We start from the raw sequence: 20,454 nt of genomic DNA, 5'->3' as shown, positions 1-20,454 counted from the left end.
TGCAATTACACTGGGAACTCGTCAAAACTGAAGACAGGCTGGAGACCTACATAAGACCTACAAAAAAAGAGTCTGTACTTGAAGAGGGAAAGGGAAAATAAAGGAACAGTGAGAGAAGGAAGTCTCTGAGTGGGGAGGGGGTTATGCATGCATGTAGAATCCAGGATTATATTTTGTGAAATTATTAGTTTATTTGGCTTTAGGGCAATCGAGCTAATATGGACAAATTCAAATGGGATGGCTTTATTCCTGCAGCTCTGTTTGAGATGATCCTTTTATTGATTCTCCTTTTATTGTTGTAAAATTGTCCTTGGTGATCATTGTAACCTTCAAGAAATGAAACCTTTTTAATGGATGTAAACTGAGATTAGCATGTAAATATCCCATGATATAGTTAATGTTCAGCAGATGTTTACATAGTAGTATAAAGAAAAAAAGTCAGAGCTAAACGTTTTTTATCATTATTCTTTCAGATACTTATCAAGTCAATAAAGTAATAAAGGATGAAATATTCTCTGCATTTGCGCAGTTGAAGCAATTTGTGAATCAAATATAAGCCAGAAAAATATTAATGATTGCATTTCCATGAAAATTACCTCATAACCATGCAAGCAAATGGAAATTGACAAGGCCAGTTCATTACAGGCAATAGGGGCATGTAACAATCACGTGTTTGTATGAAGCTGTGTGTAAAATGAAAGTAATTTCAATTTTGGTATGGTTGTATTCTTGTTGGAATGGAGTTAAGACAACTAACATTAACATCTAATCTTCAGAAGCCAGTAGTTCCCTCATTTACTGATTTTATTCTTTAAGTCCTGGTATGAAGTCAAAAATTTGTTTTTCAAGCCAGGTTGCAAGACTGCCATAAGTATAATTGTGCTTCTTGCCTTGGATGATACAAGAATTGGTTTCTTTAAACACTTGAAAATATTTGTTCAGAAATGTGAGTTTAAAGTCACAAATCATTTAAGTATATGTGTACCACTGCTGTGTTTATTAAATACTTTTTTTGTTTTGTTTTGTTTTCCGTAAAAGTAATTAAAATACTTCAAGTGTTTCAAGGTGAATTGTAAGCCTGTTTCTTGCCACCAGGATATATTTGATGGAGCATCAATACTGGTTTGAATTTCATCTTTTAACTCTGCAGTCGTATCCAGTGGATCAGAGTCCTGTTCTTTCACTGAATGTCATTGATTCCGGTGGGATCCCGATTCAGAAGTGCTGGGGATCTGTCCCTGCAAATCTGAGTGCTGGATCTGTGCCAGTATACAAAAATTAAAAAAACTCAGTTTACTGCTGCAGCCAGTTTACATATTTCAGAGTAGGCCAGTTGTTTGGTTTACTTTGTTCAATCTGTGTCTACTCATGACCAAGAAAAAGAGGGTGAAATTGAGGCAAAATATTCAAAGAGGAGAAGTAGAGTTTGCCAGCTTCTTACAGAAAAAGTACTGTGTCTCAGCCTTTTAAACTATTTTTTTCAGACCTTCATGCCTTAAGTAATTACCCTAAGGAAATAATTGCTTTGGTCAGCCTTGCTGGAAATAATTGCTCTGGTCAGCCTTGTTTACCAGCTATTGTGGGTTCAGTGTTATTTGCTGCCCTGGGAAGAGTTTGTGTACCAGTAGGCAAGAAGATTCCACTGCTGATGAGAAATCCTTTCATTTGGTTTCATTTCCAGCATCTCACAAAAGTGGTAAAGGTGCAAGTGCTGCATAAGCAGCAGAAGCAGTTAATGTAGCTTGGCTTTTGTAGATGAGGCATTTCCTCATTTGGGATGGAGGGACATTCATATGACCGTACTCCATTTTATTTAAAATTTTAAAGTGTTAAAACTAGGAGAGAGAGCAGGAGCTTTGAGTTTAAAAAAATAGTAAAGATTTGAAGTTTTTTTAATGTGTACAATAGGACCGTATTTGTCCAACGATGACATTTTCTACTGTGTGATGGTAGAGCAAAGATAAGTATAATTCTCTCTATATTTTTTAATGTATTAGTAGGCATGTGTGTTTCTGTTTTTTTTTTTTTTTTTTTTTTTTTTTCCAAACACCCACCACCCACCACTGTCACAATAGTATCTTCAAAAGTAGCCTGTCAGGAAATTTACTGCAGGATACATTGCAGCTGAAACTGCTTTCTGACCTATTTACAAAGAGATCCTGCTGCCTGTTTGAATTCTCTTGTGAAGAATATCCAGTTTTCCAATGAAATTTGAAGAAGTTCTCTGTCTTACCAAAAGGAAGGAAAAAAAAATGGTTTAAAAGTGCAAAACCCTTTAATTTTACCAGGGTGGGCGTACAGGGCTTCTGCTTTCTTTATCTGCATGAATTTAAATATGCCCTTGAACATTTCCATCAGAAATTAACTGCTCTGCCTGTCTGCGTAGAAGGAAGATCGCTGCTAAAATAATCTGCTCTCAGAATCATTCTCCTGATCCAAAGTGTGGGGTATATAATCTTGGATTTCAAATTGAGGATCACATTCACAGAGATGCTTCAGCCACTTTGCTCACAGGGGCTATCATCGAAGCCCACTTTAATGACTATTCTGGCTGCTTTGGCTTTTCTGATATATCTCTTCTTCAAAATTGTAATTCAAGTGATTTATAGCTAATGCTACGCATCTAAAGTCAGTGGAGAGTTTGCAGGTTAGTATTTTCTTGGAGTTCCAATACACTTGTTTATTTTACATGTAGTTGTAAGGCTTTTTTCATGATTTGCAGAAGATTAAAGCACACAAACGAAGTCAAGATACTTGAACATCTCAAGTGAAATAATTTCGAATGAATCTGGGAATGCTAATGTTAGTATTCTTGGATAGCAACGTTATTAGACACATAAATTGTCATTAGTGAGCAGAGGTGTGTTTGGGATAACTAAGTGTGAGATGACTTCAATTTTTTGTTGTATTTCTTGGGAGCTCACCCTCCATGATGCTTTTTTGTTTTGTTTTGTTTTCCGTAGCTTTTGTTGACAGTAGTTAAGCCTTGCTTTTGGTCTGGGATTATTTGCTATGCTTTCAAGGACTTACAGTTTGTATTATGCACTACTGTGTATGTTGCTAAGCTAATGGCTGAAATCTGTTCAGAAGCCAAAAGCATCTTAATTCTCTGTGCAATAGGTAATTTAAATGAATTCTATTTTCTTATTGTTTCTTTCTTTCTGTTTTCTTTTTGCCTTAAAGACAAAAGTGGTTTCACAATGCATTTAATTACCAGCCTCATCATAGGTAGTACAGTCTTTGATTATGCCAATTCTGATTTTGGTATGTTTTTAGGAGAGGCCAGAGTATATGCCATTATTGGGGAGTTTCTTGAAAATAAGACTATTGCCTTTCTAAGACTTGGAAGTGCTACAAGTGATGGTTTTTGTACCATTTGACCATGCTGGCACACATATGTGAATGACAAATGATAGCAATTTGGGGTCTGTATCCCACATATAAGATGGGTTTCATTATGCAGGGAAGTGTTCTGATTTCATCAGGTTAGAAAAAAAAAAAGTTTAAATTGGATGTACCTGCTCTTTCTTCTGTAGTCAGGAAGGTGCTTTTTATAAATACTATACTGAGACTTCCCTGTAGGTGTTATGAAGAATTGAAATTGTTGTAGAAAACTGCCGTTTCACACTCTTGCATCACATTTTTCTTGACCTAAGTCTGCAAAGAGGGACTTGCAGCCAGACTTGACAATGAATATTGTTTGAGAAGAACGCTTTATTTATACAATGTTGGCAATAAAAGTTGTAGAATTTCCATGCACTAATTCCTAATTAGCATCTAACCACATTAAACAAATTCACAATTAAGGACTCAGCAATCCAGTATTAGAAAAAGTGTGTTATGTGTTGAAAACTGAGCATGTAATAAGGGTTTGGTGGGCTTCCATTATGATTGCCTGTTGTTAGTTTCAAGTTTTTTCAGTTTCTAGGTTAAAGCGTTGCTTTTTTATTTAGCTGCTTGTCTTAATAATTAAGGACTTAATAGTTCCTTTTTGTTGGTGCTGAATCTGTTCTTCTCCCTCATTCAGAGGCATTCAGAACTAAGCTTTAAATTTTAATTCTGAAAGCTATTTCTGTTTTTTTTTCCTCATAGTTTTTGATAAAGATTATGGTTGTCAATTCTGGAGGTTATTTTTGAGTCAGAAAAGAGTCAAACTTGTTTTCAAACACCTATATGAACTTTGGAAATATAAAGAAGGGAGAAGATTAGCCTGTCTTGTAGTATTTTCATGATTTCTAACAATTATACCTCAGATAGAATCAGAAAATCTTAAAGACTCTTGCAAACGGATCATTTGTGACAAATGGATTTCTCATCTTGACCATTTTACACTTTCTGCAAGTAGTGAGTTACTTTAAGCTAAAAGAAATATAATTCAATGTCTAGAATTTAGAAGTTGTCTCCAAAATATTTTTGGAATTGTTGACCTCTTCCTAACTGGTGTTCACCTACCAAAAAAAAAAGTTTAAAAGAATCATCATTTTGGGAGTAGAAATTAAATGAACATTTTTTTGTTGTTGATTATAATAAACAGACAGGACTACATAAAAGGAGTAGAAAACAGCTCTGTGAAGTATAAAGGTTTAAAATTTACAGATTCTTTTCTAATTATGATTGCAATTTAATAGGAACATACTGTTACTTTGAGACCTACAATTCTCTGGAGTTTCCTAGTTTTTCTGTTTTGATTCGCTGGTAATGAACACAGCAGAATTCACTTAGATTTACCAATAAGAACTGAGTGTTCTGTAAATTCAGGAAACTGCTAACTTTTATGAGAGGTAAACTTTGTTTGTAGACGTCATTTCTTTTCCATTCCCACTTGAGTATCACAAGATCAGTTGTATGATTAGCAGTATGTTAGTCCCTTTGTAAAATCCACCAACAGGACAATATAATGTATATCAAAGGGAATTCCTCACATGTGAACATTTTTCATTCCAGAGTATCTTTTTTGCATCAGGAAATCTGCAAAATACAATAAAGATTAATCATATACTTCTCAAACACACTGGAAACTTTCTCTCCTTTTTTTTTTTTTCCTTCTCTTTTTTTCTTATTTAGTGTCTCATCACTGCTTGACAAAGGTCCATTTGAATGACAGAGCCAAACTCTGAAGTCTCTATCCATATGGACCCAGTGAAGTCTTTATCCATATGGACCCCTCTTGTTTATTTATCTGTTGCAATACCAACAGTCTGTTTGCCCTCCCAAAAACTCAGTGATGCTAAGACTGGAATCTAACCTATTTGCATTTTTACTGGGATAAAGGCCCAGTTACCAAATACCCACGTTGCATACAACATTTGCCAAAAATATTAGACTCTGCCTTATGCTCAGCTTGCAGATTGGGCATTCATCCTGTCTGCCAGTGTATGGCCTTTCTCTAAAGTTCTAGTTAAGCTGTGCTTTAATCAAGAAAAAAATCAGATGATCTTCTAGCAGCTTTTTACATGTGGCTTCAGGTCGTAGCAGCATGTGTGAGCCAGCCTGATGTCCAGCCTCTGATCTGGCAATTCCCGTAGGCATGTTCTGATCTGCAAACATGTGAGTAACTCTATCATTATACATCAGACAAACTTGTACTGAACAGCGTGACCATAGCTAGTCCTCAGAAGACCACTTTCCAAAGACGAAGTTATTAGATACCAGACGGGATTCGTGAAATCTGGGAAGAAAAGGGAGCAGATATCTTCTGATTTGGTTCAGGAAAATGCTGCACTAAATCTTGTTGAGATTCAGTACAAGGAAGAGGGTGGAGATATCTGATGTCCGGGTTGGCTGAGGAGAACTGGACTCGGACTGTAAATCTTGTGCGTTCGTCTGCTCTAGAGCTGAAGGGAAGGAGCGGATCAAAATTGAAAGCACAGTCATAGCTTAGGGAGGTGATTTTAAAGGTGAGAGAGATCAGTTGAGGGGGCATTTCCTTGTCAAGGGAGGAAACTGAGTTAGGAGTCTCAGTGGGTGTGAAAGGATGAAAAAGATGGGCAGTGAAAAGAAGCTGAAAAATGTCAGTGACAAGGGAAATGCAGAAAAGGTGATCGAGATACAGGACAAGGTGAGAAAAGCTTTTCTTGCTCTTGGAAGAAGTTTTCTGATGTGACAGAGAACAACTATAGCAGAAAGTCAAAAATTATACATGAAAGAGAAAGATTACCCCAAAATGTGGCAGCATATTCATCATGTATGACCTAGTTAGGAAGATCTGTGTTTCTTCAATGCAATCACATTTGCGTGTGTGTATGTGCATATTTCTAAGAATTCGTGTTTACTTAAGGAAACAAGCCAGGGTTGCTCTTTCACGCAGATTGATGCCCCTTTTGGTTGTATGAATGCGGAAGGGAATAGTCTGGTCAGCTGTGGGAAGGCAATTAGCACTAGAGTGGAAAGTATTGCAGATGTGGTCCATCTATTCCTCTGTCTTTATAGGATCCGAAGCCAGCTTTGAAAGTAGCTGTAGGTACAGGAGGGAGAAACAGTTTATCTGACCTTGGCTGATGTTCACTGCGCTGCTTGTGATTCATCCAGTCCTGCAGGCAAGTTGGGAGAAACAGGTGGTGCCTCAGCTGGTGAATTACTGGAGAGAGAAGAAGGGTCTTTTGTTCGGCAGCAGCAGCCAGCCTGATGAGCTGTTGCCACTGTTTCTGGCACAGGTTAATGGGAAGAGGAGGGGAAATGCAAATGGCGCTTGCCACAGCTGCTATTGCTGCTGGAGTCTTCTCTACTGATTTTTTTTTGCTTGTTTTTAATTAATTAATTAATTAACTTATTTATTTTTGTGGCAAAATCAAGCAAAAGTGCTTCAACAAAACCAGCGTGGTGTTCTTCTGGGACCAGGAATCTGACACGCGTTAATTAACTCAAACTGGTGGGGAAAATACCACTGTGATGTTTGTGAACTGAATGAGGCATGATATGAAAACGCATTTGGCTAGTCAGCTGTTATCATGTGCATTTCTCTTCCCAAGTATGGGTGCCTAGGATCACTCTGAATATTGTGAAAAGAGCAAAATACTGCCCACCATCCAGCACGCTTATAAATATGTTAGGAACGTAAAGAGAAAACACGAGTATTTCAGCCTTGTGTTTCTGAATTTATGATGGGAAGCCAATTATCACAGACATGGGTAAATTGTAATATATGAACAGTTTCCTTGTTGTGGCATGCTTTTAGGGTTTCTTTTTTGACAGTATGAAAAATAAAGTTTTATTCAGCTTTAGTGTACAAAACATCTTGCTAGCTTTATTCAGCAGACTTCGATGCAGTAGATTGGGTGCTTCAGTTGGGCTGGTTTTCGTAAAGTAAAAGTATACAGGAAGTGACCTTACTGAAAATATTTGTATATTTTTGCTGTCTGCCTTGTTTTTCTTATGACAATATAAATTTAGGAATTGTAATGATATTAAAAACAGTTTGAAGGAAAAGTGACTTTTTCTTTAATTCTTCCTCCAAGTGGAAAATAATATTTATTCTTAGCCTGACAAAAGAAGAATGATTGCTCTTAGAAAAATAGTTTTATATTTTGTGATCCAGGTGCTCTGACATAATTTCAAGACTTAATTTCTTATCTGTCAGGAAGGCAAAACCTCTTCATGCCCTGGGAATCTTCTGCAAGCAGACTTCTTTGTCTTCCTTGATTTCATTCCAGATGTCAGGGAAGTCATTTGTGCTGTTGGCAGCTTCTTGCGCAAGCCGTAGCAGTGGTGCTTTTCATTTTTTTCAACAACACACAGAGCAACTATGGAGGGAAAAAAAAATGAACAAAAAACAACCATCCTACTCTTATTTTGATAGGACTAGAAGTGAAATCCCCGTAACAGGAACTCATTGTGCGTTGTGTATGAGACATGCTTCACAAAATGGCAGCAGATCAACAGACAGGCAAACACATCAATGGTTGTTTGGTGCAACGAAGAAATTCTTTTCTAATTCTTTGAATTTGGGTTTTCAGTCTTTACGTGCTCTAATGTGTTATTCTCTCTGCTTGGTGTTGGGCTGAGACCTACACTAATGTTGATGAGTGTTGAAGTAAGCTCAGCAAGCTGTGCAGCATACTCGAGGAAACAAAGATGAGTCACGATTTACTGACGTGTGCGTGATAAATGAAACCGCATTGTTTGAGATGATTTTTTTTTATAAGCGTAGCGATCAAGTATTGCAGTTGCTACAGTTGTTGGGTCAGTCCAGGAGCTATTTAGCTGTGTCATCGTGATTTGTAATGCTTTGCTCCTTCATGTAACGTGGTGCTCAGTAATGAGTTCGGACGTTGAGCGGCAGATACTGAGTTACACCAGATCTTTAATGCTATCTAACAGGAATTTCTGACTTTTTTTCTTATGTGCTTGATTCTTTAGTGAGTCATAAATTGGGTGAGATCTCCATTTTACTCTGCTTTATTTTTTTTACCTGTGCTTTTTCAGTGGTTGCTAATGCGTTATGTAGGGTATCTTCAAAATCTTCTATAATTTTATTTCTTTTTCTGTTAGCTCAGCAGCTGTCAACTCCTTAGTAGTTTCTGGGTATCACTGTATATTTTTCTTTTCATGTCTGTTATTTCTATGCCGGGTTCCTCCTTTAAGCTGTGTCTGCAAATGGCCTGATTTTTATTTGTTTACTGATCTCGAAGAACTGTTCCTGGCTGTCCTCACTTGATGTTCAAATAATGCTGGAGTCTTTTGAATAGTCATTTCTCTCTCAGACCCACTGTGTGTTCATGTAAGTTCAGAGGCACTTATTTTTCCATGGTCACAGTGGACTGACTAAATTCTACTGACACAGCGGGCTTAAGGTTATTTTATACTGTAACAAAAGCAATTACTTCCCCACCCTCCTGCCTGATGAGAGCTGTCTGTGCTCCCTAGCAGAATCACAGAGCAGAGGTTTTAGTGTCAGTGGCCAGTGGCATTACAGGCAGAGGGTTGGTAAGGGCATTTGGCATCAAGGAAACATGGGGCAAAGCCAGAGGTTCCAACAAAGCTTTGCATTACGGTTAATGACCAATGTGTGGATGGATGGATGGATGTCTCCTACTTGCACTGCCCTGAATTCTCTCTAACCACTCTTCTGGGAAAGGTGCAATAATTCACATAGCTTTGAGATATGTGTGGTTTCCTACTACTTTCATGTAAGTGCTTAGAGAGATTCAGTGCTTTGTGGGACATAGTGTTAAAACTTTTTCAAGAAGCAAATATGCATTGATGGGAACAAGAGCTGGCAAATCTTTAGGAAAAACTAGCGTCGTGGCTACACTACCCCTGCCATATGAGGACAGCAACATAACATGTCAGCTTGTGCCAAGTTGCTGGAAAGGGCTGAAGTCACCCTAGCCCTGCCTGCCTTAGTGACCTGTGGCTGGGTTGTGCGAGAGCTTGGATTTTCCTGGATGCAGTTTCTGATAACCTCTGCAGATGAGAGGTCTGGGACAGTTCTGCTTGGACGAGTGAGGAATCTGTTTATTGCAGTTGATGCATACTCTTGTTGACCTCATGACTCTCAGCAAGTATCTTGAATCACTCAAGAATAACTAATGCCCCAGCTCCCAGCTCGTTTTCTGTTTCACCTTCTTCAGCCAGCTGAGTATTCACCTTCCTTCAGAGTTACGGGAAATGAAGATCTTTTGGGATAACATAAATGCTGATGAGCAGCATGTTTGGTCTATGGGGAAATAATGCAAGCAGAGAGATATTACAGATAGTAAAAGTAGACGTGATTTTTAGAGGTAGTTCTTGTGACTTTTTTTTTTCCTTTTCAGTGTGGAAGTATATTTAAAACCGTGCGCTGGTTTAGTCAGAGCTTTCAGAAATGAATTTCAAGTCATAGAGCTTAACAGACGTTCACTATGTGTGGGATTGTTTATGCACTGTACAGGCAATACACACAACAAATTTGCCATAACCCCTGTGGATATTCATAGCAAGGAAGGATATAAAGGGCTGTTGTCCACCAACATTTAACAAATGAATTAACGGCCTTTTTTAATATCAATAAAATGCTAGAAAGAAAGCACAAATAGTCAGGAAAAAGAGGGATTTAATAAAGCTGAAGGTCTACATCACTGTAGAAAGTGATATGAAACATGTAATATACTGGCAATAATCCAAACTTAATTCTGTTTATGTCTTGGATAACTAGATTTGTTTCGTCAGTAATAAAAATGTTCCCAGTTACATAGTCCTCTTCAGCAGAGAAAGGATCCCTGCTTGGGAATGAAAATATTTAAGTCCCAGCAGAGAGAAAAAAAGGCATGCTGTGACGGCTATCCTTCCACACAGGGGTTATTTATTACCGCTTTTATGGAATTTGCACCACGCCAGAATTTAGATGAGTTCGTGTACAGTGTACAATGCACAGTGACTTGGAGCTAAACAGTTGTGAAAGACATGACATTTGGGCTCTCGAGGTGCCTGTTTTTAATGACTGAAGAATATGTGTGCCTGTATGAAGGATTATCAGTGTAAGAGTTTAATCTGCAGTATGCAGATATTTTCAGAATGTGTCTAAATCTTTGCAATGGAATGAATTCATAAAAATTATTGATAGCCTTTGGACCTGGAATGTGATTTCTTTCTTTTGGGAATGACTTACTGTACATCTTTTCTCGTTTCCAGTTCTTGAATGTGAAATATAACAGAACTTACTCTTTTTTTAAATTTCATTAGTGATATTACTTACTTCTTATTTGATCCCCAAGGGTGCTTTTCTTGAGGACGGGAGAGTGAACACTGTCATTAAACAAAACCAGGTGCAGCTGACTGTTGTTTAAACCAATTTACTTTACAATAGATTTGATTATTAATACATCAGAAACCTTACTTGTGGTTACTATGGTAAAAGTTGCACTTCATAATAGTGTCTCCAGACTAATTTTAATTTAGAAATTAGGGGCTCATTTTGGCTTTTCTTGCAGTAAATTTGTAAAGTGCTAGGACTAGATTTTGAAAGTGACTCATTTTGCTCTTGCTTGATTGTAATGTGAGTGCAGGGTGGAAGCTGTATTTGAGAGAACATTCAGTTTCTCAGCTTCATCAAGATTTCACTGTTTAACTCTTTCTGTACTCTATGTAGATAGGTTTTTTTTATCATGTTGGGATAACAGAGCTCCTAAACGCTTTATAAATAAAATACTTAGTTTAAACGCAGAACAATGTTCTAATGTAACTCTGTATCCAAAGCGTAAGAAACAAGTTGTTTTGGGAAACAAGTTATAAGCATAAAATGCCAAAAGTTATTCAAGTATTCCTGAAATAACTGTTCCCCTATTTGTCTTGTTTCATGCAGGCTTTCCTTCACCGAATGATCCAATGTGCTACAGCCAAAGTGGATAAAAATGTCACAGAAGAGACAGTTAAGGTTAGTCTCCTAATTACATATGTGTTTTATTTTGTATCTGTTGTTTTATTTATCTATGTTTTATTCTTTTGCAGATGTTGTTTTCAAATATTGAAGATATTCTTGCAGTTCACAAAAACTTCCTTTCCCTCGTGGAGGAGTGCTTGCAGCCAGAACCGAGTGCGCAGCATGAAGTTGGAACTTGCTTTCTTCATTATGTATGCTGTCTTCTCTTACAGCCTTATTTCACTTTTTTTTCCTTTTCTGATTGTCTTTATTAATTACTGTCATGATGATGAGGGTACATAGACATGAGGACAAAATACGACTTGATTGCATAATGTAGGGTACTTTGAGGTCATCTCTTGGTTACTGTCATTGGCAAAAAAAGGGGGGGGGGTGCAGAAATTAAGAAAGAACATGTAAAATGGGCGAGCTTTTGCTGTTTCTTCATTTTTATATTCAACAAAGTAGCCTCTAATGTCTTTTAGCTATGAATTGGGATGCTTTTTCACAAAATACTGACTTCTTTTCTTTTAAATGCGACAGAAGTTAAACCTGCTGGTGATAACACTTTCCTTCAAACAAATGTGTAAGTTTGTATTGTGGCAGAGGCTTCACATAAACCCATCTTTAGGACCCTTGCAGCCAACGAGTCAAAAGTATTTTCTTAAAACTAAGCATGGCCTTAAATGTTTTGCCTGCCAGAAACTTGAACATTTCCTACGACTGCTTTTGAACAGCAAAAGGAATGACAAAGGTCTTGCACTTGCTGGGGCCTGCTGGATGAGAAGCCACCTGAGAGCTGAGTGGTAGCTGGGGTGCTGCTGGCATGTGGGGCTGTGGGAGAGGAAGGGAGCCTGTACTGGGCCACTGGTATCTGATGGTGGCCTGCAGGAGTGCTGTTGAGTCAGCAAATAAGATACTAATTGTATGTTTTCTTCCCTTTTTATTTTTTTTCATCCCATGTTTTGGTGATATTCCAACCTCTGAAATTTTTCAGAAAATTCTCAAGCGATGCTTCCAGACTGTTCAACTTCATAATTCTAATTAAAAACAGAAATAAAAAGTAGAAGAAAGGCTGGAGCTCAAATAATAGATGTAGGAGGAACAGCTGGCCTTCCAAAATGATGACTATGTTAGCTGTTCAGCTTTCAAAAGTGTGCTTTCCATGTTTTTTTTTTTTAATTAAAAAAAATCCAAATGGCAACTGAAGAACAATCTATTTCTTTGTTTCTGCAGAAAGAGAAATTTCGTATCTATGACGAATACTGCAGTAACCACGAGAAGGCACAGAAAGTTCTGCTTGACCTTAACAAAATAAGAACAGTGCGGACATTTCTTCTGGTAAATAAACTTTGAATTGGTGTTCTAACTTGGTATTTTTTGACTGGGCAGTGAATGGTTAGCACTGTTGTCTCCACGATGTAACAACAATGAGCACACCTGCTTGTAGTGGGCAGTGGGCGTTTCAGCTGGGGGTGGTGTTTTCAGAGGAAGGGTTATGTACATCAAATTTTCACTGCTGCCCTTGGACCCATGCATTATCACAGCATTAGGCATTATGCCTAGATCTTGCTGGCCTAGAAATAAGGGTGTAAATCCAGCTGTGTCTGTAGGAAGAAAAAAGAATAGAATAAGATATGTTAGGAGTGGTAGGGAATGAAATTAGAGAAAGGAATCTGAAAGTTTAGGCAGAGCTTCTGAAGATACGGTACACATTCTGGTACTGTAGCGAAGGCTGTACCAAACAGAAAAATGGTTTGTTATGGATCGTAGAGAAGCCATCCTGATCTTAGACGCGGGCTTAATCAGAGGTCAAATAAAACAGCTACACAATTAGTCTTTTGCTTTACGAGACAATTAAGGAGGGGTTTTAAAATATTGAGCATGAGAGTCCACATTCTTTTTCTAAAGCAAAAACAGTTTGCATGTAAATACTGAGTTTCCTAATAGCTGACATGATTTGTTAAAAGAAGATTTCAGTATGGAATGATTTTTGTGTTTTCCTTCATGACATCCTGTGATAACAAGGTCAGCTTTGAAGTGCGTGGCCTTCTCTATTGGAACTTACACACCTGAGCAGGTGCCCTCAGATATGATACTGAAGTCCAGAGTGATCAGATCTGATTATTGCATTTTGGGACTAAGAGTGAACTTAAGCAAATGTCACTATCAGCAAAACGTCACAAATATAGTTTAAAACATCACAAGCTTTATTTATTAATTTATTAGTATTTAGTGTGCAGTAGACTTTCACTGCTGCTGTTGACAGAGTTCTTGGTGAAATTGTCCTAGTGCAGCTTACTAAATTTTGGAAAGATACTGGTTCTGACTCCCTATCTCCATTAACTTGCAGCCAAATTAATAGCAGTGTGGGAATTTCCTCATTGTAGGGTTGTACTGGGTGACATGAAGCTCCATCTGCCTTTCTTTACTGTCTCTTGTTCAGCAGTGTTCCATTCATAGTGAAAAACAGCTTCAAAGTTGTTCTTTCCTCAGCAGTTGACACAGTATTCCTCAACTTGCCCCAGACTTGAGGATGGGCACACACATGGTTCTTATTTTGAGAGCTTTGGGAGCAGTATGGCTGGACTTAAGAGGATGGAGTAAATGCTGACTGCAGAGACAAAGAGCAAAATATTCTGGAGAAAGATTGCAAAGAGCTTGTTTTGTGATAAAGGAACCCAATTATGCAGCTGTGGCAGTTCATGATATGTAGGTGTCATGTATTCCCAGGAGCAGGTTCCATATCAGCTTTGTGTTCCTCATAGATTCGGGATGTGTCTGTAGAATAAGTGGCAGCAGTCTAACCTAGAGAATGAACAGGAGGTTCTCTAGGTTGACTGTTCAATTTGAAAGCAAAATTGAAGCCTTCTAGCCAGACAGAACAGTCGAGGTCATTAGAGATGTGGTTATCTGTAAATAGCTGGGAGTTGAAAGCAGACTTTCTAGCCTTTAAGTATAAAGTCAAATATTACATGAACCTGTAGCCCACATTGCCATTATCTTGTTCAAGTTAGTCAGTCATTTTTTAGTAAAGCTTTTGATTGACAGGTTAAATGAGATGCTTTAGGATAAAGGATCCTTTAGGATAGGACAGAAGGTGATTGACCAGGAATGCAGAGCAGACACTTAAAGGTGAGAGTACAGACGGCCACAGCAGCACTGTGTATTGGGCATGTGCATTGCACATTGTATTAGGCACTGAGCAGAGCGGCCAGGCACTTTTGTAGCCTCTGTTACATCAACAACGGGTCTGCATCCAGATTTGTGGCCCATGTCAAGATACCATCTGGCTGTGTTAAAATACTTTTGTTTATTGTTCTTGGTTTAGATATCTTGATCTATGAAGCCTTAGTTTATCTCATGCCATTGCATCACAATTCCGTCTCATCTCTTGATAAAATAATTTCCATCATTACCGTAGGTCTTTATGTACTTACAGTTTAATTCCAGCAATTCCAAATATTTGCTGTGATGTCCCTTGCATACTTGGTTATCTCAAATAGCCCTTACTCTTTTCTCTCTCTCAGCTGCTTTTTCATGGATGCTTCCACCCAGTATTTAATGTATTACTTGCTTTGACGGTTGGAAGTCTTGTCTAAACTCACATATTCTTTAGTCCATGACTAAGTATATTTTATTCATTGCACATCATGTTTAAATATAGAAGCATGTAAACAGAAGACCTTTATTGTATTCAGATGACCTTGTTGAAACCAAGGTCAAACCATTTTTTAATACCACTTTCTATCTAAAACAACGTATGTAATGATCACTCTGAGTTGTTTGATGTTGTTGTTGTTATTGAAGTGTGAAAGTGTATTTTTAGCATTTTGTTTATTGCCTTTTATTGTCAGCATTTAAATAAAAGGCAACTGTTAGTTGGATTGGATGGAGAAAGAGTACCTGCATCATGATGCCTGCATAATATCGTTGCAGTTTTCTTGCCATGGATGATAGTCAATGTACCTGTCTGTGCATGTAGTTCAAGTCTGTTCTTGTGAGAGTCTTGCAAACCTCCGTCATCACATAGTTAACACAGATGCATGTAATCCATACATGGGTTAGCCATTTTTGCTGTGTGTGTATGCCCTTATCTTTATTTCTGATAATTTTCAATGGCAACTGCTTATGTTATAGAAATTTGGTATCTAATGGAGATTAAAACCAGTAACAGACTCCTCTCTTGAACTCTTGCATAACTCATGATTTGAGAAAGTGTAATTTTCTCAGGATTTTTTAATAATTTGTTGAACTTTTGCACTTCAGAATTGCATGCTCCTTGGAGGACGTAAGAACACAGATGTGCCATTGGAGGGGTATCTAGTAACGCCAATACAAAGAATATGCAAGTATCCTCTTCTTTTGAAGGTACTTAAGAGTTTTTTATCCAGGATTTCATAATCTCTATATAAAACTGGTTACTAAGAATATTTCAGAACAGCTAGAACTATCTCCCTATGCAGTGAATAATCTCTATCAGATACTTGACCCAGACTTGCTCTCATTAAAGGTAGGGTAACTCTTCTGACATGGGTATTAAAAGGACTGAGAAGTCTGGCTCAATTAAGATTATTAGCTCCCTTCTGTATCTAGTGGTGAGGTTGCCTCCTGATTGTTGAATCAAAGTGAACCATTTAAGTGAGTTTAATGAGACTAGGTTTGAAAATGTCCTTGCTTAAAAGGCTTGGGATAGCAGAGCTTGTTGCCAACATTCTTTGCTGAATCTAATCTGCCATCAGCAAAGTGTAAATGAAAAATATTTATGAAGATGTTTTTAAAGAAACGCTTCAGAGTATCAGTAAGATGCTGTATGTGGTTTTATGCATGTTTGCATGTTTATGCTTATCTTACTGTTATGGCTGAAAATAATGTGTTAAATGTACTAAAAAGCATTACATATTCAAATCTCGAAGTTACTGAAATTTTCTAATGTTAGTAAATAAAATAATATAATAATCAGGAAAGTAAATACTTAAAATACATATATGTGTAACAAATTTGAGTTTAATCTTGTTTATTGTTTCAAACAGAGAGAAAAGCAAGAGCACACTCTGCTTTAGAAGCTACTTGAAATATGATTGTTAGACTGTATTTTTCACAATGCATGCGTGAGTTTAGATCTGAAACACTGCCAGTTATGAGGCATATGCATTTCATTGCACTGACATAAAAACATAAAAGTAAACGTGTTAAAATAAAGATTTTTTTTTTAAACAAGTTACAGGATACAGTTGCAATGAGGTTTGAATCATCCCAGGTACCTGTGGTTTTACAGTTCACTTGGCAAATTAATTTTTTTTTTTAAATATTCTATTTTTGAATGGAGTACAGACAAAGCAGGGGAAATTGACTAATGAATTAAACTAGGGACACATTGAAATGAAGATATTTATGTACAAAAAAATTCAATACAGGGTGTAGTGGCAGCAGGGTTAAGGCTTCTTGCTAAGCCTCCAGAAAGAATGTACCCAAGCCTCCATCAGGATATGCACTGAAGGCTGCACTTAGTCAGTCCAGCTGTAAAAGTGGAGTTGGTAGTTTGAGATGGGAAATCTCCAATGAATACTGGCAACTCCGCTTTTGGTTTTCGGTATCGCTGCCATTACCAATAACCATCCAAAATCAGTGAGTCACCTAAGCTATTGTTCACTTCTCTGGTGTATTGCAGTAGATTAAACAATAGACTGGGGCTAAAGAAACTTTTTTTTTTCTTTTTTTGTCCTAAGTTGCAGGAAAGGCAGGTGTTGATTTTGACGTCAGTAAACTAACATTTTTAAACAGAGTTGTTATCTTTGTTGTTGAACAATTCCATCCCATGGAGTATTAAAAACAATAAAGGCGAATATGAAGAAACATTGTTGGGGAAAGAAAAGTAGCAGACTACTACTACTACTACAAAAGTAGCCAACTTTTTCCTATGTAGTGATAATTTTTATTAATAGCAATTTATTTCTCTGAGTTTTAGTGTCCTACTAGAACACAACACCAGAGGGTTTATTTACTTTTCCACACAGTAAAAGAGAAGTCTGTCCATGTTTTGATTTTGTATTCTACTCAATTTAAGCCTCTTGTAATATTCATTTAGAGATCAAAGACAAGTTGTTTTTTCTTTTAATGTCTAAATAGGAGTTACTGAAGCGGACTCCAAGGAAGCACAGTGACTATGCAGCACTAATGGAAGCCCTCCAGGCTATGAAAGCTGTCTGTTCCAACATAAATGAGGCCAAAAGACAAATGGAAAAATTAGAGTTTCTGGAAGAATGGCAGTCTCATGTTGAAGGTTGGGAGGTAATGTCACAAGATGTGTTGCTTTGTATGAAGGAGAGAGTAAAAATTTTCAACAAGCCTATATTGCACTGTTTTTGTGATCCTGAGGTACTGTGAAATCCCCTCTTCTGTGAAATCACAGCTTTTATTTAGTATCTGTTCTCTAAATTAAGTGTTGTTCCATGACTGAGCACTGCTGTATAGCAGGCTTCCAGGAAAGATGGCAAATGTTCAGTGTTTTATTTGAAGTCTTGGTCGTTTACATCAACACATATGTGTGCACATGTATACATTATATAAATCCCAATCTTAACTGCTGCTCTGATTCTACTGCTGTCAATACCTGCTTAAGAGCATTTGTCTGGTAGAAAAATATTTTGATTGTTGATCATGCTCTAAGAATCCCTATTTTTTGTCAGCTTGTACATAGACCCTGTCAGCTTGTAGCTAGTCTCCATAGCTGAGCTAAGGTAACATAAATGTGTTAAGCAGACTCTATGTAAGAGGTCTTTTGTTTGGTTTTGTTTATTTTTAAATGATTAGCAAATATTATGGCTTTATTTTATTTTTGCGCAGAGACAGTAAATCTGCTCCTGAGTTAGACGTAGAAGATCCAAAAGAAGATCCAACCTTTCCCCTAAATAGCAACATGATGAAGTAGTTGTGTTGCCAAAACCTTCCTTTTGCATTATATTGAGTGCTACATTATATTGAGTGCTATAAAGAAATATAGATACAGATACAGGTATTTCTTCAAGTTGCTCTGGGTGTTTTGTATCCAAATGTCTGAGCTGCACAGATAGAGGTAGGAGGTAAACACAAGTGAAGTCCCAGTAAAATAAATACAAAGCAAGCAGTGTTAACATTTTTTAAAAGTCATTTTTGAATATTATACACAGGGTTTTTTAAGTCTAATTTCAACATGGAAGTAGTTCTTTGCTTTTCTGAAAACTGTAGTATGTACTACTGTTCTACTCCTCTTTCTAGGAGAGCTGCTTAAGAAATAGGGGAAGGGATTTTGTCTTAGTAGTACCAAACACCAGGAGTGAGTTTTATCTTGCCTTAATTTGAGTCCTTTTCAAACAATAGAGAGAAACAGGCTATTTGGTGATAAGATCTACCTGACATACTTTTGAGCTGTACTTAGGCTGAGATGAGTTTCATCCTGGATGTCCCTGCTTCTCTCCACTGATAATGAGAGAACCTCATTGACTGGCATCTACATTTGGTCCAGTGAGTAACTCAATCTCCTAATGCCTCTGTATCTCTGTCCAGTCTGATAATCGACCTTCAGTTAATCACCCACACTGGCTACCTGCAAAGCTTTAACAACTTGACTGCTGTCTACAAGACTGGTGACCAGTCTGAAGGCTGTCAAACTGTAGTGAGAGGATCGCATGCTCCTCATTGTAAAGTGAGGACTAACGCAATCTCTGAAGCTCTCCCCTCCAATCCTGTGCTACTTCTGATGTGTATAGGCAACGACTCTTTGCTTTGCTGAAGGTTTGCTGGCTGGAAAAGATAGAAAGAAAAAATTATTGTTATTTTTTTGCATGCTAGTCTGATAGACTGAGATCTGATTTTTTGGCTATGTAGTGGGAAATGGCTTCATACAGTGCAGAGGAAAGAAAGGGTTAGCGACACTGGTGGGAGCCTGAATCAGAGGAGGCTTTGAGATGGACCTGTCTGAACTTCAACTGACCGAGTTCCACAGGAAGTATAACAACAGAAAATAGAATATAGGCAAAAATAGTCAACTGTCATTTAAGCATTCATAATAATAGATCCAGCAGAGAGAAAAAAATAGTTTACACGTATCTCTGTTCCCTCCCTGCTGTTGCTAAGACTGTGGGTCTATGATGCTATACAGTGTTTTCTCAGTGGCAGGAAACTTTATACAGGACCTTCTGTTTCCCCCCAGAAACTTCCTCTCTGTTTCTCTGTACTCTGTCCTTGTGCTCTAGGTTCCCAATTTTACGTTATACACCCACTTACACCTGCAGCTTCTTGAACTTACTTTGCATAAGGTTGCCCTCTGCTTCTCCAGCAGAGGATTCAGTCTCCCCCTGCCTTCCAGAAGGGTTCAATGAAAAGCCACTATCTGAAAGGAGAATAAAAATTACTGTGAACAAAGAACTCCCTAAATACTGTCCATGATGCTTTCCTATCTGCCGCATGTGTAATCTGATGATCTGTGAAACAAACCTTTCATTTATTGTTAATTGAGTAGTATGGGAAGATCTGATTCATTCTAAATATGGATTAAATAACTAATTTTACTTTAATCAAATTTTTTGTGCTTCTATAGTACACTGTAGGATTTGAAATACATCTTATCCATCTTATGAAATACTTACAGTATTTTTCCTTTTGCTGTGTGACAACATTTTCAAGAATTGCTCTTCCATTTCTGTAATTGGGGTAGGTATAATTTAGAGCAGAGAAATCTGCTTATGCCAGAACTCAGAGCATGGTAGTCTTGTTCTAGGACTGTCAATACAATACATTCCATGAAAATTCACTGTGCCTCAAGATAAGGAATCTTAGCAAGTACAAAAACTATAATTGCTGGTCTGTATTCAGGCAAACCTTTCTGCCTTTAGTTATAACCCTCAGTCTCAAAACAAGCCATTAAAGACAAATAATAAATGACATAGAGTGTGTAGTCATGCCAGGATATTGTTTGCAGAATTTTTAAAAAGAGAAAACTTGGATAAAATAAAGCTTTAAATGTTATCATTGAGAAGTCTACTTGACCTAACACCTTCCAAAAGAAGTAAATATCTTAACAGCTGATTGTTTAGACTATGTAAAAATAAGTTTCTTTTTTATAATTACCTTGAACTTGC

At 37.4% G+C, this 20,454-nt stretch overlaps 1 protein-coding gene across 4 annotated transcripts in view; it reads left to right on the top strand.

Annotated features, from left to right (window-relative positions):
• The window catches only part of PREX2 (phosphatidylinositol-3,4,5-trisphosphate dependent Rac exchange factor 2), a 177,981-nt gene that overhangs the window by 35,938 nt on the left and 121,589 nt on the right, over positions 1-20,454 (top strand). For 3 of the 4 annotated variants that reach the window (XM_083827119.1, XM_083827120.1, XM_083827122.1), the window contains 5 exons: positions 11,279-11,350; positions 11,425-11,547; positions 12,572-12,676; positions 15,605-15,706; positions 17,465-17,626. In XM_083827119.1, the coding sequence (XP_083683245.1) occupies positions 11,279-11,350; positions 11,425-11,547; positions 12,572-12,676; positions 15,605-15,706; positions 17,465-17,626 (564 nt within the window). Of the gene's footprint in view, positions 1-10,835; positions 10,973-11,278; positions 11,351-11,424; positions 11,548-12,571; positions 12,677-15,604; positions 15,707-17,464; positions 17,627-20,454 lie in introns of those variants that run through there. The other variant, XM_083827121.1, reaches the window with a different exon arrangement.

Source organism: Anser anser (genome assembly GCF_964211835.1).
Source record: "Anser anser genome assembly, chromosome: 2".
NCBI lineage: Eukaryota > Metazoa > Chordata > Aves > Anseriformes > Anatidae > Anser > Anser anser.
Note: the sequence above shows the minus strand (reverse complement) of the source record. Positions and strands in the feature narration are given on the sequence as shown.